Raw genomic sequence first — 22,277 nt, 5'->3', positions numbered from 1 at the left:
AGGTTCAACGAGTGCAAGAATCGATTACGAGGACGACTTGGACAACGACATGCTTATTGCATTAGCGCAACGACTGACATTAAATATGTTCAAAGATGTGCTACATTATTATTGTGTTGTAGTATGCCATGTACGAAAATTGTATTTTTAATGTATATGTCACCTACTGAGTAATGTAGATTAAAATTTGTTTGATGATGGACAGAAGTTATATCCATTCCCCCAAGGGTTAAGTAGTCCATGGAGCTAGGGTGTAGTACCAACCAGTAGTACAACATTCACTATGGGCAATGAGTTAGAGCTGTTCTCACACGATTCAATTATTTATTGTTTGGTGTAGTAGTAACTGTACATTAATGTGTAGGGTTCATGCATTACAAGACGGCATTAAACTATTTCCTACGTACATTATTATAACGTTTTCATACATTATTATACCGTTTACGTACATAAAAAACAAACAATAAAAAACAGAAATTATAGACAAGCGTTGGTAATATGCCATAACCCGATGGATTACTAAACTCATAGGGGAATGATGTATCTCCCTACCCTTGGTGAATGTATCGTTAGTGAGTTGCTACTACAACCTAGCCCAATGGATTGCTAAATCCCAATGGTATGGATTCAACGTGCTGGAAGACATTAACCTACTTCTTACGTACATTATTATACCGTTTTCGTACATTATTAAACCGGTTACGTACATCAAAAACAACAATAAAAACAGAAATTATAAGCAAGCGTTGGTAATATGCCATAGCCCAATGGATTACTAAACTCAATGGGAAAAGATTTTATCTCCCTACCTTGGTGAAGGTTTCTTTAGTGAGTCGGTACTACAACCTAGCCCAATGGATTGCTAAATCCAAATGGTACGGATTCAACGTGCTACAAAACATTGAACTACTTCTTACTTACATTATTATATCATTTCCGTACATTATTATACCGATTACGTACATTATTATATCATATTCGACACAATCAAGCTAATGACGAAAATATGCTTAATTTAAACAATATTTGTGTATAAAGATGCTGCAAAATCAATAAGATAATCAACTAAAATATTTAAAATTAAGAAAGGAAAACAAATCAATGCAAAATAACTACCAAATCATGGGAGGCGTGAATTATGGAAGGAGAATAACTACTCAAAATGTCAACTACTTTTCTACCCTTTTCCCTTTTTTTTATTGATTAAATTAATTCCATGTGGCACAAATATAGACCATTAGATGACAAGAATCAATGAATTAGAAGAGTTTTCCATTTTAACATCTTTTTATACATTAATCTAAATACATCCCTTAAGTAAAGTAGGAGAGAAGAAACAAAATAGAGATAAAAGGTGTTCTTATTTTTAGTAATGAGTCATCTTAGTTGGGACAAATTTAAAAAAAGTGAGTCATCTTTAATGAGACGGAGATAGTACTTTTTATTAAAAAAATGACTCTACTACTATGCTATGCTCAAACCGGAAAAATGACTCTACTACTACTATGCCCAAAATAGAAAAATGACGGTTTAAAGAAAATGATAGTAATAAATAGCTAAAGTGTAGAGAAAGTAAAGTAAATGAGAGAACAATGTAGATGAAGCTTTCTTCTACATTATTCTCTTTTTTAATTTATTTTCTCTCCACTTTAATTATTTATTATCATGTTATCAAAAAATGGCCAAAAAGAAATCATTCACTTGAACTGAGATGGAGGGAATATTGTTTATGAGTGTTAGTAATATTCAACTCATGAAGTGTGGTCAGGTGGCATGGTCTTCGTCCATCCTTAACCAAATAGTTAGTATATCGATCCCTACCTTTAAGTATGAAATAACTTTAAATCTTTGGGCTAACTGTCCCACCTATAGCCTTAAATCCTTGGCTACCCTTGATAATTACCAAAATAATTTATTATCTAATTATTTAATATATTACATATATTTTTATTAATTTTCGTATTGAAAAGAAATACTCCATTACCATGGTACGAACAAGTGAGGCAGCAGACTAATCAGTTGTAACTTGCAATAAACGTTATCCATTGTCGCTGAATGAGGATTCTCGATTTATTTTGTTTTCTTCTCCCTAGGCCAATGATTTCACGATTTAAGTTACTGTTGCAACATAAAAATTCAGTTCAATTACTTGATGAATTCTTAATTAAAAGCCGGTGAATGCTTTGGAGGAATGACAATTTTTTTGTAGTTAAATTGAAGTTAAGTCGTCATAATTCATAATAATTTTTTTTGTTACAAAATTGTATAGTAGGTTTTTTAAAATAGATGTCTAAGTTTAGAGCAATCAAAATAAACATTTTAAATTTGAAGCTACGTTATATAACTAACCCTAATTATTATCAGGAACAAATAATCATACCCAATGCAACACTACTTCATAAATAAATTTCATTGTAGCTAGTGGCGGACGCAGAAATAAATTTTGGCAAGGCTTCACTAAAAAATCTTGGCAGGGGACACACACATATTATATATATATATTATAAAAAAACAATAATAAAAATTCTAAAAATAAATAAATATCTAATACATAAAATTAATCCAAAACAAGCTTGACAAAAAGAATAATACAGTTTGCTAAAGCGGCGGCAACTGAATTCTACGTGTTTTCATCGATTGAAAACGCTGCAGGATCGGCTCGTTATCAATCGTTGAAAAAATATCCTTCTCAATGTACATAACTAGACTGTCATTCATCCACTCGTCTCCCATTCGATTTCGTAAATCAGTCTTGATAGTCTTCATTGCAGAAAATGCTCTCTCAACAGAAGCAGTAACAACAGGTAAAACCAAGGCCAACTCAATAATCCGATAGACCAATGGAAAAACTAAATGCTTCTTAGTTTTGACCATTTTCATAGCAAAACTTCCCAAATCACTAAGCGCAACAAATTGAGAATCACACCGCACATTAGCAATAAAATTACTAACTTGCCGTGGAAGATGCAAACATTCGCTCGCAGAGAAGTCCTCGGGATATAAATTAGCAATATGAATGACTTGATGCTCATTGAATTCAGAGAAAGAATTTCTTGGATCAAGACACGCTATGCATTTTAGCAAGTCGGTGCTAGCTTCAGAAAACCGATTATTCATCTCTTGTATAATTAAATCAACCACCTTAACATTGCAACCACAATAAGTTAATGACAAGTAAATATATCGATAAAAATATGAATAACAATATTAGATTACCTGATAAAAAATCTCTACCCGATAATGATGTAAGTTTGTGATCAACTCTGCTCCATGCTTTTTTCGACCAAGGCATGGTATGATGTCCTCCATATTAACTTGTGAAATATTGTGCAACTCATAAAATTTATTTGTTTGATCTAACATGGCTTCCCATCCATCCTCCCTAAAACTTTATAATTGATGTTTCACACTTTGGATCAATGATATAGCCTGTATAATGTTTTGATCTTTCCGTTGTAGGGCATGAGACAATTCATTTGTAGTTCCTAGTAAGTGTTTCAGCAAGTGCAAAGTAAAAACAAACTCATAATTATCCATCCTTTCGATAAAGCCTTCAGTAGTACTTCTATTATCAAGGATAGTGGCATCATCTTTAACAATTTCCAACACTTTCTCAACCACAGGCCACATAGAGCATAAACGAAGCAATGTAGAGTAATGTGAGCCCCAACGAGTGTCTCCTGGTCTTACCAAAGTAGTTTCTTGATTTTGACCTCTTCCACTAGTCACTTCTTCATCATTAAGTTGTGCAACTAATCTTTCATGTTGCAACTTCCTAAGTTGATCCTTTCTCTTACAAGATGCCCTAACCATATTCACAATCATAGAGATATAGTTAAAAGAATCCTTCACAACTCTAACACCCTTAGTAATAGCAACAATTATTAATTGGAGTTGGTGAGAGAAACAATGGATGTACATGGCATAAGGATTTTCTTGCAATATTAGAGATTTCAATCCATTGAACTCACCTCGCATATTTGAAGCTCCATCGTATCCTTAACCTCTCACTCTGGATAGAGATAAATTATGCTTCGATAATAAAGCATAACGAGAACAAGTGCCAGTTACATGTACAATCCCAAGAAATCGCTCAGTCACATATCCTTTACTATTCACGTATCTTAAAACAACACCCATTTGTTCCTTCAATGAAACATCTCGAGCCTCATCAACCAAGATAGTGAAAACTCTATCCCCAATATCTTTGACTTGGCAAGTGTGACTTCTGAAGCACAAGCATTTGCTAATTCCTTTTGAATTCGTGGAGAAGTCATCTGATTATTAGCAGGAGCATTTGTACCCAACACTTTGGAAACATCGATATTATGTTGACCAAGCCATTGAAGCAACTCAAGAAAATTACCTAGATTTGAAGAACTACTTGATTAATCGTATCCACGTGTTTTAAAAGAAAACGAGTCACATCCAATGAAGCAGTCAACCGAACACGATATGCAACCTCCGCCTTACGAGTATTTGCTCGAAATACATTTGCCACACTGTGCCTTTGATCTTGAAAAGCTTCAAACTGAATTCGAGCATTATTGTGACAACTATTTGCAGCCCCAACATGTTGATTGAATTTTTCTAGTGCATTTTTCCAATTGTTAAAGCCTGTCTTTGTAAAAGCATCTTCTGCATATCGACCTCATTTATCTGATTGCTTGAAAAGATAGCACCAAAAGCAAAAGACTGCATTTTTTGATTCACTATACTCTAACCATGGAAATTTTGTAAACCAAGCATCTTGAAATCTTCTTTCTTGAATACCATATTTCTTTTTCGGATATGTATTCCCAATTGGTTGGCAAGGACCTTTAACCAAATACTCTCTCCGTACTCTATCCCGAATAGCAACATCAAAAGCCTCTATTGACTTTCGTTTTCCTGGATCATCATCAATATCATTCCAATCCAATTCAACTTCTATTGCAGACTGATTTTCTACTGATTCAACAATTCTAGCACTTGAAGAAGATGAAGAACCGCCACCTTGCATTTTTTAAAGTAACGTTCCATCTTTTGTATTAGCAATTTAGCAAATTAGTTCAATAAATCAAAAAATACTATGTAAATAAAAATTATGAATCTAAAGTATCTAACACATTGTGATTGTGTAAACTATGATAAAAGAAAAGGAAAAAATGGCCTTACTCTACCAATTAAAGTTGTGAAGAAGACAAGTAATTCTTTTTTGGAATTTGTGGGAGAAGTTTCGTTTTTTTTTTGTTCCGCCGTTTGGAAAACTGTGAATGGGGTAGGGCTAGATAAAGACAAATCCTTTTAATTTTTTAATTAATATATCTGCCATGAAACCTAACACCTGTCGTCAAATAGGGAATAGGGCAGTACTTTTTCTACTTTTATTATTTTATTCATTTAAGTTATTTGTAAGTTAGTGTCGTTTAAATAGGGAATAGGGCAGTACTTTTTCTGCTTTTATTATTTTATTCATTTAAGTTTAATGGCTCTTCCTATTCATCGTCTTCCTCTTCTCAACTCCATTGTTGGGAAGTTTTTATTTGTAATTTTAATTTTCAGCCCCTCATTTCCATTAAACCTCTAATAATTTAGACATCAAAGCTATTAACTTGGCGAAGGCTGACTACAGGTTCGGAATTTTTAAAAAAAAATTGCAATAGAAATTTATTAAAAAAAATGGTTTGGGAGGGGCTTAAGCCCCTCACCTCCTCCACGGCATCCGCCACTGGTTGTAGCCCATCTAAGTAATTTCCCAAATTAGTCGAAGGCGTAACCCAAATTACAAAGTTAGATCTAAGTCTCTTTCTTGCAATCGGTTATTTATTGGATCCGTTCTCCATATGTAATTTGATGTTGTTTTAATGGATTATTGAATAGCTTGATTCTATATTATATATACATATATGTCGTATCATAATTTTGTAAGTCCCAAATTCAACTCAATCATTCAAGTCATCTTTAAGTCTTTATATGTATGTTAAATAATGTACTCTAAAACATCCATGGGCCGGGGCCTCTTGTGATATAATTAAATCCAAGATTACATAATAATGGTGGGTGGGTCCAAAACAAAAGGAAGGGGTAGAGTTGTCTTTCCAGTGGTGAAGATAACATACCATAAAAGTGCGTGACCAGGCAAGCCACCCACCTCCGTCAGTCCCGATTAAGATTGGATTTGGATCGGTTCCCGCTGTACACGTGTATACTTATTTATTACGTCCATATTCATTTCTATTTTAATAATTTCTTATTTTACATATTCTTTTTTTTTTCCTTTTGTTGCTATATGTGGGGATTAAACTTAAGGCTAATTAAATTGGCCGGTGATACTCTAATCGCAGTGCTCTCAACCTTATAGTATACACCGTTGTTAATTAGAAAAACTATTTTCAGCTTCGAGTTTTAGTTATCTGATTAAATTAATTTGTAAATTATAGTTACTCTGTATAAAAGAATTATGTTAAGAGAGCATCCATAATGGTCGCTCTAGTGGGCGGACTAGTGGTTGCCACATCAGCTTTTCTTAGTCCGACCCTTCTTTCTGCTGTTGTTTCGCCCTAGTATCCGCTGTATCAATTATCTATTTTCATTTAATTTTTAATATTGTTTTTTATGTTTACACACATTATAAATAGCAAAATTAGATATTAAATGTAAGAACTAGCAAAACATATATTACTTAATTTTTTTTAAAAAAAGTTACAACGGAAATACTTACCGGGAAACATTTTGGAAGAGTGAGTGAAAGAGAGAGATGTTTGATTAGGAGATGTTGTGTGAGAGGTAAGAGATGTGTGAGAGTTTGTGAGAAATGAGTGAAAATGAGGTACATTTATTGATAGAAAATAAAAAATATATATATATAAAAGGAAAACGCTTCGCTCGTCTTCGGGCGTCGTCGTCCGATGCCTTGCAATGGGCGCCCGATGCATCGTCCGACGCGTCAGGCGACCGAGCAAGACAACCGAACTTTCGGTTGTCTCACTCGGGCGGACGGTCGATCGTCCGCCTGCAATGGGCGGCGATCTCGGAAGAGGACGAAATTGTGAGATCGGGCGGACGATGGCAACATCATTATGGATGCTCTGAAGCAATAATTATACTCTGGAGTTTGAATGATCTAATGAAATTAATGTGTATGAGTTATTTAAGGCCTGAAAATAATTTTCAGTTTTTGCAATAATTGTTTTATTTGAATATATTAGTTTTGGTTGTTTTATTCATATTTTCTATCAGTTGAAAATACTATAGTGCAACTTATTAAATTGTGTGGACATCACATCACAAACAATTCGTACTCCACCCACATAAATATCTCCCCCCTTTTTTTTCATTGGTCGATAATGTGAATCTTGTTGTAGTTGCCAAAGTCCAAAAATTCATGTATTTCTTGGCACAATTTAAATTTAATAGCAAAACTAAAAAGGATATCATGTTTATACATATCAAGAGTATACATATATTTACCATGACATAATCATAAAATGGGTTGAATTTTAAATATAAATGTCATTATTGATATGATGGAATGAAATGTGCTTTCTATTTCTCCCTCGTTTCATTTAAAAAAATACCTGACATTCTTTATTAGTAGACACTATTTTCACTAGGAGTTGTAAAAAATATCTAGATTAGGTTCAATTTTTTCGGAAAGTTAATAACAGCCGCCATATAGAGGAATATACTTGAAGTTGAAGGGAACGTTTGCACTTCAAGTCAAATGAGAATCAATATCAGCACTCAGCAGTCATTTCTCTCCTCATTTTGTGGATAAGATTTTTTATTACACTAATGGGATTCAACTATTTTTTATGTTATATACGTCCTCTGTCGGGTAATAAGTACTCCATTTTTATTGGTTTAAATTTTAAAAAATTATTTAATTTTATAATAGAAAGTTGAAACATGACTTCTAATTTTATATATTAATTGTATTAATATACAAGTAATAATGAGTTAGTGGACTACAAAGTCCACTTGCTAAAATAATACAAGTGAAATGAGATATTTGTTGATGAACAGTGAAAAAAGAAAAATGAGACATTTAATGGTGGACGTATGAAGTACTAAAAGTGTTCCCTTCTTCAGCTAAATGCAATAGTGTTCATTTTTTGGACAAAAAAAAATTTATTTACTTTTCTATTTTACTTTTTCTCTCTCTATATATTAATTTTATTTCCTTTCTTTTTCACCTCTAAACACCCATTTCTTAATTTCTATTCTTGAAAAATAATGCATCTCAACTAAGATGGAACGAAAAAAAAATATAAATTAAAAGTATGAATTACTAGTAGTATTCAGTGTATTAAGCAAGGAGAATAAAGTGAAAAGAGCATACAATAAATAAAGTGAAGAGAACATAAAACAATAAGAAGAAAATAAGAAGTTACATAAATTGAATGTATTAAATTTTGCCAAAAATATAAATAATGATGAAAAATCTCAAATTATAAAAGTATGACTATGTTAATGTGGAACAAATGGACTAGTATATATTTGAAAACAATAGAATTGAAATTATATACCATATTTTTTAACTTAACAATTATAATAATTTTATATAATAAAAACTAAAAAGTGACTATAAATTCTGAAAAAACTATTTATACACCCTAATTGATACATAAATTCTTGATAATAAGACAAAAACGAAAGTGGTAAAAATGGGACAAAAAATGGATGGCAAGTCTAATTCGCTTCTCTCGTATTGGTAAATATACTTATTAACTTCTTATTTTTTCTTTGAGATGAAGACATGCACTGTTTACATAATTTGCTTGAAGAATTAGTCATCGTATATTGTAGGAGTATTAGTTAAAATTATTGTCTTAAAATAGTTCGACATAGAGTAGAAAGTACTACTAATTAACTCTGATCTTTTAGTTAAACTATTAACTATTTGAAAAACAATGTATACATAGAAAATTGCAATTACTATAAATACAAACTAAAAAATTGACCGCTTCTCTCTCTCACTCCTTAATTAATTAAAAACATATTATGAAATGAATATATTATACACACAGTGCAGAAAATTTAGCCCAAAATTTGTACTAGCATTTTATAAAGCAACTGGATGAATGCAGTTTTAAGCAAGTGGTTAAAACTCAGATTGATAAAAGGAAGAATGAAAATGAAATAAGGGGTTGATTGTAATGCGGCATGCATCATGTCCAAGTTTCTTAGGTGAAAAGCATCCATCATTTATTTCTTTTATTGTTTGTCAAATTAATAATTGAGAGCTACCTCTCTAGTTCAACAAGGACAAGAGGTCACCCATTAATCTATTGATCTTGTCCTACTTGTTATTACTACCACCTACCTTCATAATCATACACCCCAAACATTGATACTCTTTAAGAAATTTTAATTTTGAAATATAAATACATATTCAGTATAAATTGGACCCACTGGATAAAAGTTTTTTTCTTTTATTGTTAGATTACAACTAATGGTGTTTTATTGTTTGGATTAAAACACACTTTCATTTAATTTTACATTGTTTTGCATTGTTTGAAAAAACAAACTTTTATTCAACTTAGAGGCTCTATTTGGTATGGAAGAATTGAACCATGGAAGGGAATGACAATCCTACCTCCATTCCAATCCTTAGCTTGGTATATTTTTCTCTTAGGAATGATCATTCCATTTCAAATCATTCCATTCCATTCCATATGGGAATAGTCATTCCATCTATTTAGGCTTTAGCTAAGTAATGACTATTCCATTTCATTTCACGCACACAACCCTCCCCCACACACAGCAAAGCACACACCCCCACACATTCACACATACCCACCCACATTCACATACAGTAACACACATAGCACCACACAACACACACACCACACATGTAAACACACACACAACACCAAATACACATACACAAACACACACCACCACCACACATGTACACGCACCACACCACAAAATATACACACACCCCGGCACATATATTCACACATACATACACCACATATGCACACCCTCATTAACGTATATAGTACAATATAATATAATCCAAAGTATTTGACAAAAATATTTTTGAATAAATATTTTTTTTGATAGAATCAACATATTAATTATTCATATTTCATTTCATTCCATTCCTATATTATTTGTGTTACAAGCATAGGAATGGAATAAATCAAGGAATAACAACACTATTTTATTTGTATTCCTTGCATTCACCAAGCACGTGAATGTAATGAGGATTCCATTCCATTCTCATCCCCATTCTATTCTCATCTCCATTCCATTCCCTCCTCATTCTATTCCATCATACCAAGAAGCTCCTAATTGTTTTGCATGTTTCCTGTGTTTTTTGCATGTTGCCTGTGTTTTCGATATTCATATGCGAACTCAATCAAGATCTGTGCTAGTCCTTGACTTATGTTATATAGTCTACGTGATCTTTGTTTGACGAAAGTTTTATTGGATGCAAAGTGTAAACCATGTCCCACGTCGAATAAGTAAAATTGAAAGTAATAGGTTATTCCAACTCTATTAACGTGAGACCATTTGAAAAGTACTATTCTAGAACAAAATAGTAAGAGCTTAGTCTAAAATAGACATTAGCGTATTGATGTTACTAATACATTGTAATGATATACATAATTCAATTATAAAAATGAGAGATAATTACATTTTTATTTACTATATACTGCACTAATATCATGTGGTCCTTATTCTTTAAAAATATCACCAAACATCTCTAAACATTGATACTACTTCCTCTGTCCTCTAAAATTTAAAACTCTTTCCTTTTTAGTCTACCCTTAAAAATAAAATATCAATTTAAAGAAATTTCTCAATATTAATGTGCTAAATAAATTAGAGAGAGGTGAGAGGAGAAATGAAAAAAAGTAGGAGTCATAGCGTAAGGTTTCTGGTTCCGAGTAAACTTGGACCAATTTAAATTAGAAATTCAGAATCCCAATCCAAAAATACTCCAAAAGAAACTAGGGAAGTAAATTAATTGAAAGTAAAGAAAGAAATTAATTGGACTACAATTTGTACTACTAATGAAGCTGTCTCTCCTTTTTCAGTCGTCCGCTGTTTAACTTTATCCGGCCTTGGACGACCAGTTGCCACAGCGCCTTAATTAGACTCGTGACCCTGGGCGGCGGCTGAGGAGTTCCGGGACCGCGATCAAGACGGCCACAATACAAAATAAAAATCTTGGGAGACATCAACAGGATTTTATTTTTTTTGTTTCTCTTTACTCCGTTTATTTTAAAATAAATATATGTACAAAAGGTGGAGCGATGATAAGATATATTTTTGGAAACTGTCAACTACGGTCAAAATTAACCTTCCCAACTATCAACTATGCAGTTTCATTTGAGGTAAAAGATGAAAACTGAAGAGGTGAAGATACCAGAAAAGAAAAGAAAAGCACTAATAAAATCTTCACCAGAAAAGCCCTAATAGAATAATACTGCGCCTTCCTTCTACATTCCAAATGCAGATACACCTATACACAGCCAACTCATATTTGTAACTGTACCCACACGTAAATATTTTATATATTTAAATGCAGAAAAACGTGTGCGCCTACATCTACATATATACTTATATATACACAGAAATGAAGCGATAAAGCAGTAGTGCCGTGGCTGAGATTTATCAGAGTTTCTCAACTTGCAATGGCCATCCCTCTCCTCCTCCTCCTCCTCTTCCTTATCTTTTCAGGTTTTAATTTCTTCTACCTTTATGATCCCCTTTCTTGTTTGAGCTACAATGTTAATTAATTAATCAAGTAATTTGTATATATATTCACAGATTCATTGACGAAGAGCGAGAGCTTAGGAGTAGGGATCAACTACGGCCAGATTGCGAACAACCTTCCGTCGCCGTCGCGAGTGGCGTCTCTCCTCCGATCCGTCAACATCACCAAAGTAAAGCTCTACGACGCCGATCCGATCGTCCTCTCCGCCTTCGCCAACTCCGGCGTCGAATTCGTGATCGGATTAGGCAACGAGTACCTCCAGAAGATGACCGATCCAATCCAGGCCCAATCCTGGATCCAGCAGCACGTCCAGCCCTACATCTCCCAGACCAAAATCACCTGCATCACCGTCGGCAACGAAGTCCTCATGGGCAACGACACCCAGCTCAAATCCTACCTCCTCCCGGCAATGCAGACCGTCTCCGCCGCCCTCCGCACCCTCGGCCTCACCAAGGACATCTACGTCACCACCGCCCACTCCTTCAACATCCTCGCCAACTCCTTCCCCCCCTCCGCCAGCGCCTTCCGCCCCGATCTCGCCGAGTATATGCAGGGGATCCTCGCCTTCCACAAGCAGACCAACTCCCCCTTCCTCATCAATGTCTACCCCTTCTTCGCTTACAAGGACAGCAACGGCCAGGTCCTCCTCGACTACGCCCTCTTCCAGCCCAATCCCGGCACCATCGATCCAAACACCAATTTACACTACGACAACATGCTCTACGCGCAGATTGACGCTGTTTACGCGGCTATTAAAGCGCTAGGACATACCGACATCCAAGTAAAGGTTTCCGAAACGGGATGGCCTTCCAAAGGTGATCCGAATGAGTTCGGGGCGACGCCGGAGAATGCGAGATTGTACAATGGGAATCTGCTTAGTAGGATAGAGCAGAGGCAGGGGACTCCGGCGAAGCCTCAAGTGGCCATTGATGTCTTCTTTTTCGCGCTTTTTAATGAGAATATGAAGCCCGGCCCGGTCTCTGAGAGGAACTACGGCTTGTATTACCCTGATGGCTCTCCTGTTTACAACATTGGGCTGCAGGGTATTGTTCCCCGTATGGATTACTCAGCTTCTGCCAAAAATGTAAGGATATGAGAGATTAGATTTTTAAACAAGTTTTCGTTTCTTTTGGCTAATCTATTTTGTTGTTTGCCTATTTCAGGTTGGGATGTTGTCAAGTGGCATTCTTTCGTTATTGATAGTTACTATATGTTTGTTGTAGCGGAAGAGGGAGTTTACAGACAACACTTTTTCTTCACCATTTCCTTTAGAGGGAAAACGTTCCAGGTCAGAACTGTTTCCAATTCCATATTGGTCTGCCATCTAGTTGAAAAAGTAAAACTAATTTGATGAAACCATTATGTAGTACAAAAACGTTTTACACATCCATCGTCACATTTCCAATATCACTCGTCAATATTCAAAGGCGGTATGCCGCCAACAAGTTGTTTGCTTCAAAGCAAAAACAAATCCTGCCTTGGCGGCTATTGAAATCATGATTAAGTCGTTTTCAGTGGTGTTTTGTTTGACATCAGGATATGATAAGATAAGAAATTCTGCCTAAACATGTATGTATGTATGTATGACTTTTTATTGACAATATAAAGAAAAAAACGGCGCCTGTTTGAACGCGTCGCTGCCGTCTTTGCTCCTTGATTGGCTTTGTTTACTACTACTGCTTAAGATGTGTGAAAGCTGATAATTGCTTGATAGGCTTTCCACATTAATCCTTGAAACAGAACTAAGTTACCCTCTTTTTTGTGCAGGTGATGCTGCTAAAGGAGGCTTATGCTATGGAATGGAAAAAAAGATTGTGCAGAGGACAGCCTTGGAGAGTAGGAATTTTTAGACAGGGATACACAATACTTTTTCGATTGGTTAGGAAATTCATCCATATAAACACACAATAAATATCATACTCGTGATTTTAATCATAGATTTTTTTTGGCACAATAGAGATGTATGTACTCTAGTTTATTGTATTCGATTTCGTGACGATGCAAGTTTCTACTTATTCATATATCAGATTCGTTTTACGCGTCCATTTCTCTTTCTTGTTTAGTTCATGAGTGGAATCATATTAGCTGTTTGTGGGCTTCATTGGATTATGATATACAAGTTAAACTAGCATACGCAAGTATAATTATATGAATGAAACATTGTGTTAGGCATCAGACAGCAATATCTGTGTATGCAAAAAAAGCACACGCAAATCTCATCACACAAGACAAGATGTATCGACTTTGGTTGTGTAAAGTATGATATGCCTGCTTATTTAAGAGCCAGGGTCAAGCACCAGCAGCCTCAAAGTTTCGAGCAGACTCTTGTCGTGTCTCACTTGAAGAAAGAAATTAATTAAATAATTGTGATTAGTCAGAAATAGGGAAAATGAGATGAAGTCGACGTCTAAATGAGCTGGCCTACTGTGTATATAGAGTGGAACGCCAATATCGACATAAAAAGTGGGCAGCCAAAAAAGATTATGTTATTGTCACTCTATTAATAATGCATCTGTATGATAGAGATGACATTTAATAATGAAAAATATATTCGGAATTTTGTGGAAACAATATAAATTAAAAGGAAGTAATCTTTAGAGAATGATTTTCTGTTTATATTGTTTCATTTTCTCAATCTAATAATACTGAAACCTGTTCTGTGTTCTTTTCAGTAATAGACAATCTTTGAAGAGCAGTAGTATTACCCTCACCTTTTCAATTACTGTATAACACAACACCTATTTATTGGGTTAAATTCAAAAGGTTATGACTTATGAAGTTAATATGCCATATTTATACTACTAATCACACGATTTTCTTTAGTACATAAATCGACATGAACTCACGATTTACCGCTTCGAGTTGTGAGGATCCTTGTGGACAGGGGCGGAGGGAGGGTGGGGCCAGGGGGCCATGGTCCCCCCACTAATTCTTAAAAAACTTAGGGGTATTTTAGTAATTTCACACTAATTATAATTTATAATAAATATAATATTAGAGATAGGTTTTAGCAAAATATATATGAATCGTGCCTCTTAATTTAGCGTATTCATTCTGCCGTTCCAATCCAAGTCTGAATTTAGCTTATTCATTCTGTCGTTCCACGTCTGAAATCTGGTAAACTAGAACTAGGTCTATTCAAAACTCAAATATAATTCAATTAATTTTTCTACATAGGTTGTTTTTTTGTTTGGCTGCAATAATAATTCAAAGGGGGAGAAAGAAGATAGCTTATGTAATTCAATGGCTACGGACTACGGTGGTTCTGTAGTTGGAATTTTATAACTCCAATTCTTTATTTGATGTGTGTGTTAATAGTTTTGCATACAGAAAATATCAAATATTTTGAACTTAATCAGTGTTGACTATTTTTGTAGGTATATGGCTCGTTATTTCAAGAAACTTTCTTCCGTTGATTCTTCATCAGTTGAACCTTCACTTCTTCAACCTCAAGAATTATCGAATGAAGATAAAAGTAAGGTTGATTTAGAGAATCTTCCAAGTGATCCAGGAGAACGACCTGATATAATGAGTTATCCACCAAATTTAATAGAACAAGTTCGCAGAGCTTACTTACTTAAAGGTCCGTGTCAACCACGTAATCATGATTTTCGTCCTACAGTAGATGGAAATCGAAAACGTACATTGCTTTGCTCATCAGCTTCAGCTCACGATTGTTGCTGTTGCTAAAAAACATAAAATTGTCGAATCTTTTTATAATTCTATCTCTCGTTTGTGTAATACTGTTGGAGGTTCTTGTAAGCGCAGAGATATACTTCGAGAGAAACAGAGAGAGAATATTATTAAAGAGATTGCAAGTGATGAAATAAGCACAGGAAGAGGACTAAATCAAGAAATGTCATTGAAGCGACCTGGAGATACTCGTTGGAGTTCACATTACGGTACTCTTGTCAACTTGATACATTTATATTCTTCTATTGTTGATGTTCTTGAGTATGTTGAGGAGAATGGTCATGACGATTCAATAAGGGCTGAAGCTGATGATGTGCTAGAAATTATAAATAGTTTTGAGTTTGTCTTTGTGTTACATCTTATGAAGCAAATCTTGGGAATCACACATGAACTCTCCCAAGTGCTACAAAAGAAAGATCAAGACATTGTTAATGATATGAATCTTGTCAAGGTAGCAAAATCACGTCTGCAAATAATGAGGGAAAAAGATTGGGATGTATTGCTTGCTGATGTTTCTAAGTTTTGTAGCAAATATGAACTGGATGTGCTTGACATGGAAGATGAGTTTGTAGCTCGAAAAAAAGGAAGACGTAGAGCTGAGAAAATGAAGAATCTCCACTATTATCGAGTTGAGCTCTTTTGTTCTGTTATTGACTTGCAAGCTCAAGAGTTGAATCAACGTTTTGATGAAGTCAACACAGACTTAGTTTTATGCATGTCATGTTTTGATCCTAGGGATTTATTTTCTGCATTTGATTTGGAGAAGCTGCTTCGTCTTGCACGGTATTATCCTTCTGAATTTTCTGAAGTTGCTTTGTCCGAGCTTAAAAGTCAACTTGAGAACTTTATTTTCGATGTGCGCATAGATGAAAAGTTTTCACAAATATCAGGAATCAGTGGTCTTGCTCAAAAGATGGTTTCTACAAGGAAACATGAAGTTTTTCCAATGGTTTATTCATTAGTTAAGTTGTCATTGATCTTACCAGTTGCCACTGCATCAGTAGAAAGAGCCTTTTCAGCAATGAAGATCATCAAGACTTCTCTACGTAATAGCATGGGAGACCAACTATTGAATGATTGCTTAGTTCCTTACATCGAAAAGGATGTGTTTGTTAAAGTTACCAATGAAACTATTATGCAGCGGTTTCAGAAGATGAAGAATAGAAGACAAATGTTATGATGTGATTGCATTTGACTTTTACATTTTGAACCTTATAATTTAATTTATATAATTTTTTTTGAAGTTTAATTTTGGACCCCCATTATGAAATCTCTGGCTCCGCCACTGCTTGTGGAGTTGTAGTAGTGGATGATGTTCATCTTTTCTTTGTATTAATAGAGAAATCATTTGCTATATATGTCATGAAGTCCTTATGAAATGTTTCTATATCAAATCTGAAGTCATAACAAGAAATATAAACATACTTACTAGTAAAAAAAGAAAAGCAAAAGATATATCAAAACAATACAATAATAAAAAGAAAAAAGACACTAATAAGAACATGAACAAATGAAAAAAAGGCATTAAAATTTGAAAAAATATGATGGAGTTGGGTGAGGCGGGTGCATGACGGAATCAGGAATGTCCCCCGCCTCACCCTCCCTCACCGAACATCACTTGCCACGGAACATCCACAACGCGTGTTGTTAACATTCCATTCCCCCGAAACGGAATGCAAGGGCACCATTATCATTATCACATTATGAATGCTCTTAGTTATAAACTTTTGCTATATAATGAGTACATTTTTAAAATATATTTTGGACTTCAAGTTTTTGGTTTTTAATAAGTTCGTTTCAAACTAATTCGAAAATCTAAATTTTATGAAAAAAATGTGATCCGAATCGAAAATCCATATATCTGAATCAAATTTTAAAATTTCGGTGATTCGTCGAATTTGTGGATATTTGGCAAATGTGTACTGTACATATTTTATTATGAATGGAAGGATGGATTACCCATTTTAGATGAGAAAAGTGTGATCTGTTAATGGGCCTAATAAAATAGAGAAGATAAGGTGTTGAGCCCATGTTTACGAATTAAGCAAGCAAGCTCTTCTTTTTATTTCGACCTTTTTATTTTTATAGGAGCATTCTGGATTTCTGGTCTTCCACACACACCTAGAATACAAATCATCATACAGCATCTCTCACGCTGTTCTGCAATCTCTCTTCTTATTAAGTATTTACATACACAATCACTATGCGTTATCAGATTTATGCCAGCTGCGAAGCTCTTGCTTATTCCATTTTTTGCGTGATTTTCGGTTTTTAGGCGGTGATTGTATAATGTTTCGCGATTCCGATTTTTATGAAGTTCTTCGTCTGTTGATCGTCGTCAATTACTTTTCTATGCCATAGTTTCCTTAATTTTGAAATAATTTGGTTATTTCGCTCTGATTAGGTATTTTAAGGAATTTTTCCAGTTTCATTGACGCCAATTACAGGATGTAATATGTATTTTCGTTTCAAAGTAACATGCTCACTGTTTCCATTTCATTTGTGTTGGACTAGACTTTTAGTGAAATTCAAAGGATTCTCCGCTTGGTTTTTTCTTGTGTTATGGGATTTTGCATAATGAATGCGGCATTTACAAAGAATGAGTTTATCTCCTTTCTATTGTTGTTGTATGCTTGTTGTGTATATCCTTCAAAATCTATATATTTGTACACCTTATTGAAGATAGTTCATCATGTTCCTCTCCAGATTCGAGAAACTGTTAACACACAAAAAACTCTCTGTATTGTGACTGGAGGATTTTCAAAGAGACAAGCAGCTATGATTGCCTCGTTTTTAATTACTCATTTCTGAACTTAGAAATGATATATGGCCTAGTTTTTCTGCAACTGTTATCCTAACTGAATAGTGTGCAAGTACAAGGCTTTCAAATGCAAATACTACTCTTCAACAGTATGTGAGCTATGCTATGGCAGTTTGGGATAAATGTAGTTAGTGCCAAAAATTGACTAAAGAATTTGTTACTGCTATAATTCTTTAGTTAAAATGCATATACAACATTGGAATATTTAGCTAGGACAGTTTGGGCCTCCTCTGTTGCTGACACAGGCCATGTATTTGACAGAAGAAAACAGGTTGAACCGACACCTTTTTATGTGTTTGTTGATTACACAGTTAGACTTATTCTGTTAAACAGGTTGGACTGAAAAGATCTAAGATACTGTAGTTCATATATCAGCGAAAAAATCTATCACATTGTGGGTTTTGACCAAAACTTAATTACATTGACAGGAAAATATTTTGTTTACATGGCGACTAGAATGGCTGCTAGATACATCTCACGCAGGTTATCAAGTGGCGGCAAAGTCCTCAGTGAGGAGGAGAAGGCTGCTGAAAATGTGTACATTAAGGTGAACTACATTTTGGTTCAACATGTTAGATGCAGGCTTGCCAGCATACTCTTTTATGGAAGTTTTTTATGGCAAGTTGCGTTTTGCTCATCGTTAGAGCTGAAATGACATGTAGATTAAAATATGAGCGCAGATGTTCCAAGCAATGGGCTAATGGGTGGAGTAGATTAAATTGTAAGTAAAAAGTCATGAATTCAAATCCTACTTCCTAATAGGTCGAACATGTATCAGACAGTCTGCCCCTTAGGAGTTTGAATTCATACTGCCTTAGAGTTGGAACTTCATATCAACCCCCCCCCCCCCCCCCCCACACACACACACACACACTCCATGACATTAAATGATTGTGTTTGAATTGTTTGATGATACGGAAATATGTTGTCACCTTTTGTTGAGACTTGAGTGGGTTCTTATACACCATTTGGCTAATTACTTGGTTTGTTTTCCCGAAAGGGTTGTATATACTTGGTCTCATATAATTATGATTCAATAAGTTTTTGAATGCTCTTTCTCACTAGAAAACTTTACAAATTTTTTTCAGAAAATGGAACAAGAGAAGCTGGAGAAGCTTGCTCGGAAGGTAGACATATATATCTGCATAGCACAAGTTTGTAGTTATTATTTGAATACTAATAGATGTTTCATCATGCATTGTGATCACTCCTAGGGCCCCGCATCAGGTGGAACTCCAGCAGCAGGAAGCTCAGGATCTGTAGCTGATGCTAAACCAAGTGGTGGTGGCGCCTCTGAAACTCCTAATGTTTCAACTGACAAGCACAGAAACTATGGTGTTATTGCTGGTATTGTTACCATGGTTGCTGCAGTTGGATGGTATATGGGTTCGAAGAAGAAACCTGAAGAAGTGCATGACTAAGAAGATATCTCAAGAGTGAGAGCAGTATGTTGAGTGTTGACGCAATAATATCAAACAAACTCCATCTCATTTTGTTTCATAAGGGAACTCCAAAATAGAGAATTTGGCTCGGCTGCTTGCTTGCAACACGTTATTTTTAGCTTAAACGAAATGGCTTTATTTTGCTCGTATCAAGCAATGTTCTTGAATATTTATGTGCATGCATAGTGTTTTCAACTTTACCAAAATGCCATTTAGCTGTAACCGTGGGCAGCGACTTGTTTATGGGATTGAGTTTATGTGAATTTTTTTTCTTGAGAAAACTAGGAAACCAAATAGTCCGTATTTTCTATGGAAAACTTATTTCTTGTATTATTTTTGTTGATTTTGTGTTCATTAAATAATTTCACTTTCATAGATACATACTGCAAATGTATATACAAGTCACTAAATTCACCATAACAAACTAAATCATACTAAAAATAGATTTTGTATTTTGAGATGTCAATAAAAAATAGTCTCAATTCTAAAAATAGAAAAAAAAAATTACCCACTTTCTTTCTCTCTTCCCTACTTTACCTACATTTTCTTCATATGACTACTATTTTACCAACTTTTTCTCTCATCTATTGTACTTTACCAATTTCTCATTGAAATTCTTGTCCACAAATGGGACTATTTAATGAAGACGGATGGAATAGAGTAGTGATCTAGGGAAACCACTACTTAAATACATAATTAGAGAACACGAATTTAGTTCACTACACGAATGAGTGAACCAAAACACCATTAGTGAATTAAATCTTTCACGGAATAAATACTTCACTATAATAGTGTTTTGGTTCACTCTTTGTTTTCAAAGTCATATTGTGAACTAAAATGCTCATATAATGAACTAGATTGTTTTGATCTAATGCCTGGATTTTGTTCTCTAATTATACACTTAATATTAGTTATACTTTGATCATCTCCCCGGAGTTCCGGGGAATATTCTGAAATTTGATAATAAAATGATTTACATTACAAAAATGAAAGATGAAATGGAGAAAGCGCAACTAACTAGTATGCACGCGCGACTCCCTTCTGCAAGTCCCCGATTTGAACATTGCCAACGGTTTTTTAGCATTTAGAACTGGTTAACCGAATAAAATGCATGGTTCGGTTTCGGTTTGGTCAACCATTTTTTTGTGTGGTTACTAAAGCACTACAAAAGAAATTTGGTAATGTAATTCATTTTAATCAAAGCCTATATCTCTCTCGAATACAGGGTATGTGTCGACATGTTACAACTTAGTGCAGCCTGCAATTTATGAGTGAGTCCGAATAAACTATTCCCTCCCTTCCGTTCCGTTCGTTTTTAACTGAACTATTTTTATTTTTTTATGTCCATTTTAAATGAATTTTTCTACCTATTTTATTATATAAAGTTAAACAATTTCTTAAAATTTGTGTCGGTCAAATATAAGACATATAATCATGGACGGAGGGTTACATCCAAAAATCATTGTAAATATGAAATTTGCCGAATAGAGGTGGATACCAGTGTTGTCGATGCTCCCGACTAGAGGTGGATACCCACTAGTGCTACCGATGCTGCTGACTTGAGGTGGATCACAGAGAACAAAGAAATGATTTTGATAACATGGTTCTAAATGATCTAAATGAAATACAAATAATTTTTTTTCTAGCAATAATTTAAGTTTAACGTAAACTGCAATGTGGTGCTCATGTGATTTAAAGTTTACTCTAAATTTTTAGTGGAGATGGTCCCAATCAATCAACAGTTGCTCAATTTCAAAAGGAAAAAAGGGAAAATAAAATTACAAAAACATTAATAGAGACATGTCATACAAAAGCAGTGGCGGATCCAGGACCCGAAAATGGCAGGGGCAGAACTTATATTTAAATATTAAATATTTAATTTAATATTATTTTTAATAATAAAATAAATAAATATTATATTAATATTTAAGTAGCACTAGCTTCATTAATAAAATATAAACATGCTTCAGCTTGCAAATATGTATTATTCATTTTAAAATAAAAAAATATATAAATATAAAATGCTTTAGCTTGCAAATATGTATTATTCATTTTAAAATATAAAATTATTGTAATATATGTACATTTTAAATCACTGGAAATATTATATACAAAAGTGATATAAGTAGAGCACTAAATATTTATATTTCAAAAATATTTAAAATGTTTATTTTGTTACATAGAGAATAATTAAGATGCATGGATAAAAGACTTTAACACAAGATTAAAAATGATTTTAACTAAAGAATAAATGTAACAACATAATATATGCAACTTAGTAAAAGTTTAGATTACATAAAGTATTTAAAGGTATTATTTTGATAATAAGAAGAAATATGAATGGATAAAATAAAAAATGAAAAATGAAAAAAAATATGTTTTTGTTGAGGATTGAACCCTAGACATCTTAGTTAATAAACCAACAACCAAACCATTGAACTACTACATTTTATATGACATTTATTGAAAACAAAAATATTTCTACACTCTACGGAGGGGGTGGATATGCTATTTTCGGCTTGATTCAATGAAAAATTTAGGCTCTCCGGACGGTCGGGTAGGGGCGACCGCCCCCACCTGCCCCCGGATCCGCCACTGTACAAAA

The 22,277-nt window shown here is 34.2% G+C and overlaps 3 protein-coding genes across 8 annotated transcripts; all 3 read left to right on the top strand.

Annotated features, from left to right (window-relative positions):
• The first annotated feature begins 11,519 nt into the window (after positions 1–11,519).
• LOC121787205 (glucan endo-1,3-beta-glucosidase 14-like) lies at positions 11,520–13,761 on the top strand. Of its 2 annotated transcripts, XR_006047297.1 has the most exons (4): positions 11,520–11,679; positions 11,770–12,800; positions 12,880–13,004; positions 13,484–13,761. XR_006047297.1 is itself a non-coding variant. In XM_042185888.1 (3 exons), exons 1-3 carry the CDS (start codon positions 11,634–11,636, stop codon positions 12,937–12,939), a joined length of 1,137 nt encoding a protein of 378 aa, XP_042041822.1. In that variant the 5' UTR covers positions 11,520–11,633; the 3' UTR covers positions 12,940–13,516. The 2 variants fall into 2 exon arrangements, 1 of the variants encoding a protein (XP_042041822.1); XM_042185888.1 differs by having other exon boundaries at positions 12,880–13,516.
• A 1,580-nt stretch (positions 13,762–15,341) lies between these two features.
• On the top strand, positions 15,342–16,573 carry LOC121772760. The gene is made up of 2 exons (XM_042169979.1): positions 15,342–16,455; positions 16,551–16,573. The coding sequence occupies exons 1-2, from the start codon at positions 15,342–15,344 to the stop codon at positions 16,571–16,573; spliced, it is 1,137 nt and encodes a 378-aa protein (XP_042025913.1).
• A 920-nt stretch (positions 16,574–17,493) lies between these two features.
• LOC121787185 (uncharacterized protein At2g27730, mitochondrial-like) lies at positions 17,494–19,821 on the top strand. Of its 5 annotated transcripts, none has more exons than XR_006047295.1 (4): positions 17,494–18,777; positions 18,893–18,951; positions 19,319–19,357; positions 19,445–19,530. XR_006047295.1 is itself a non-coding variant. In XM_042185863.1 (4 exons), exons 2-4 carry the CDS (start codon positions 18,676–18,678, stop codon positions 19,649–19,651), a joined length of 348 nt encoding a protein of 115 aa, XP_042041797.1. In that variant the 5' UTR covers positions 17,495–17,591; positions 18,659–18,675; the 3' UTR covers positions 19,652–19,821. The 5 variants fall into 5 exon arrangements, 3 of the variants coding, with proteins under 3 accessions (XP_042041797.1, XP_042041789.1, XP_042041782.1); XR_006047294.1 differs by having other exon boundaries at positions 17,495–18,777; positions 18,911–18,951; XM_042185863.1 differs by lacking the exon at positions 18,893–18,951 and having other exon boundaries at positions 17,495–17,591; positions 18,659–18,777; positions 19,445–19,821.
• The last annotated feature ends 2,456 nt before the right edge of the window (positions 19,822–22,277 follow it).

The sequence above is a fragment of the Salvia splendens genome, chromosome 2 (genome assembly GCF_004379255.2).
Source record: "Salvia splendens isolate huo1 chromosome 2, SspV2, whole genome shotgun sequence".
NCBI lineage: Eukaryota > Viridiplantae > Streptophyta > Magnoliopsida > Lamiales > Lamiaceae > Salvia > Salvia splendens.
The sequence above is the reverse complement of the archived record's forward strand: the minus strand, read 5'-3'. Positions and strand labels throughout refer to the sequence as shown.

Excerpts from the sequence above, each read along its gene's own strand:
- LOC121772760 (XM_042169979.1), top strand. The coding sequence starts at position 15,342 with ATGGAAATCGAAAACGTACATTGCTTTGCTCATCAGCTTCAGCTCACG. Across the intron at positions 16,456-16,550 it reads GATCATCAAGACTTCTCTAC|CGGTTTCAGAAGATGAAGAA; the intron begins GTAATAGCATGG and ends ACTATTATGCAG.
- LOC121787205 (XM_042185888.1), top strand. The coding sequence starts at position 11,634 with ATGGCCATCCCTCTCCTCCTCCTCCTCCTCTTCCTTATCTTTTCAG. Across the intron at positions 11,680-11,769 it reads CCTCTTCCTTATCTTTTCAG|ATTCATTGACGAAGAGCGAG; the intron begins GTTTTAATTTCT and ends ATATATTCACAG. Across the intron at positions 12,801-12,879 it reads ACTCAGCTTCTGCCAAAAAT|GTTGGGATGTTGTCAAGTGG; the intron begins GTAAGGATATGA and ends TGCCTATTTCAG.
- LOC121787185 (XM_042185863.1), top strand. The coding sequence starts at position 18,676 with ATGGCGACTAGAATGGCTGCTAGATACATCTCACGCAGGTTATCAAGT. Across the intron at positions 18,778-19,318 it reads CTGAAAATGTGTACATTAAG|AAAATGGAACAAGAGAAGCT; the intron begins GTGAACTACATT and ends AATTTTTTTCAG. Across the intron at positions 19,358-19,444 it reads TGGAGAAGCTTGCTCGGAAG|GGCCCCGCATCAGGTGGAAC; the intron begins GTAGACATATAT and ends GATCACTCCTAG.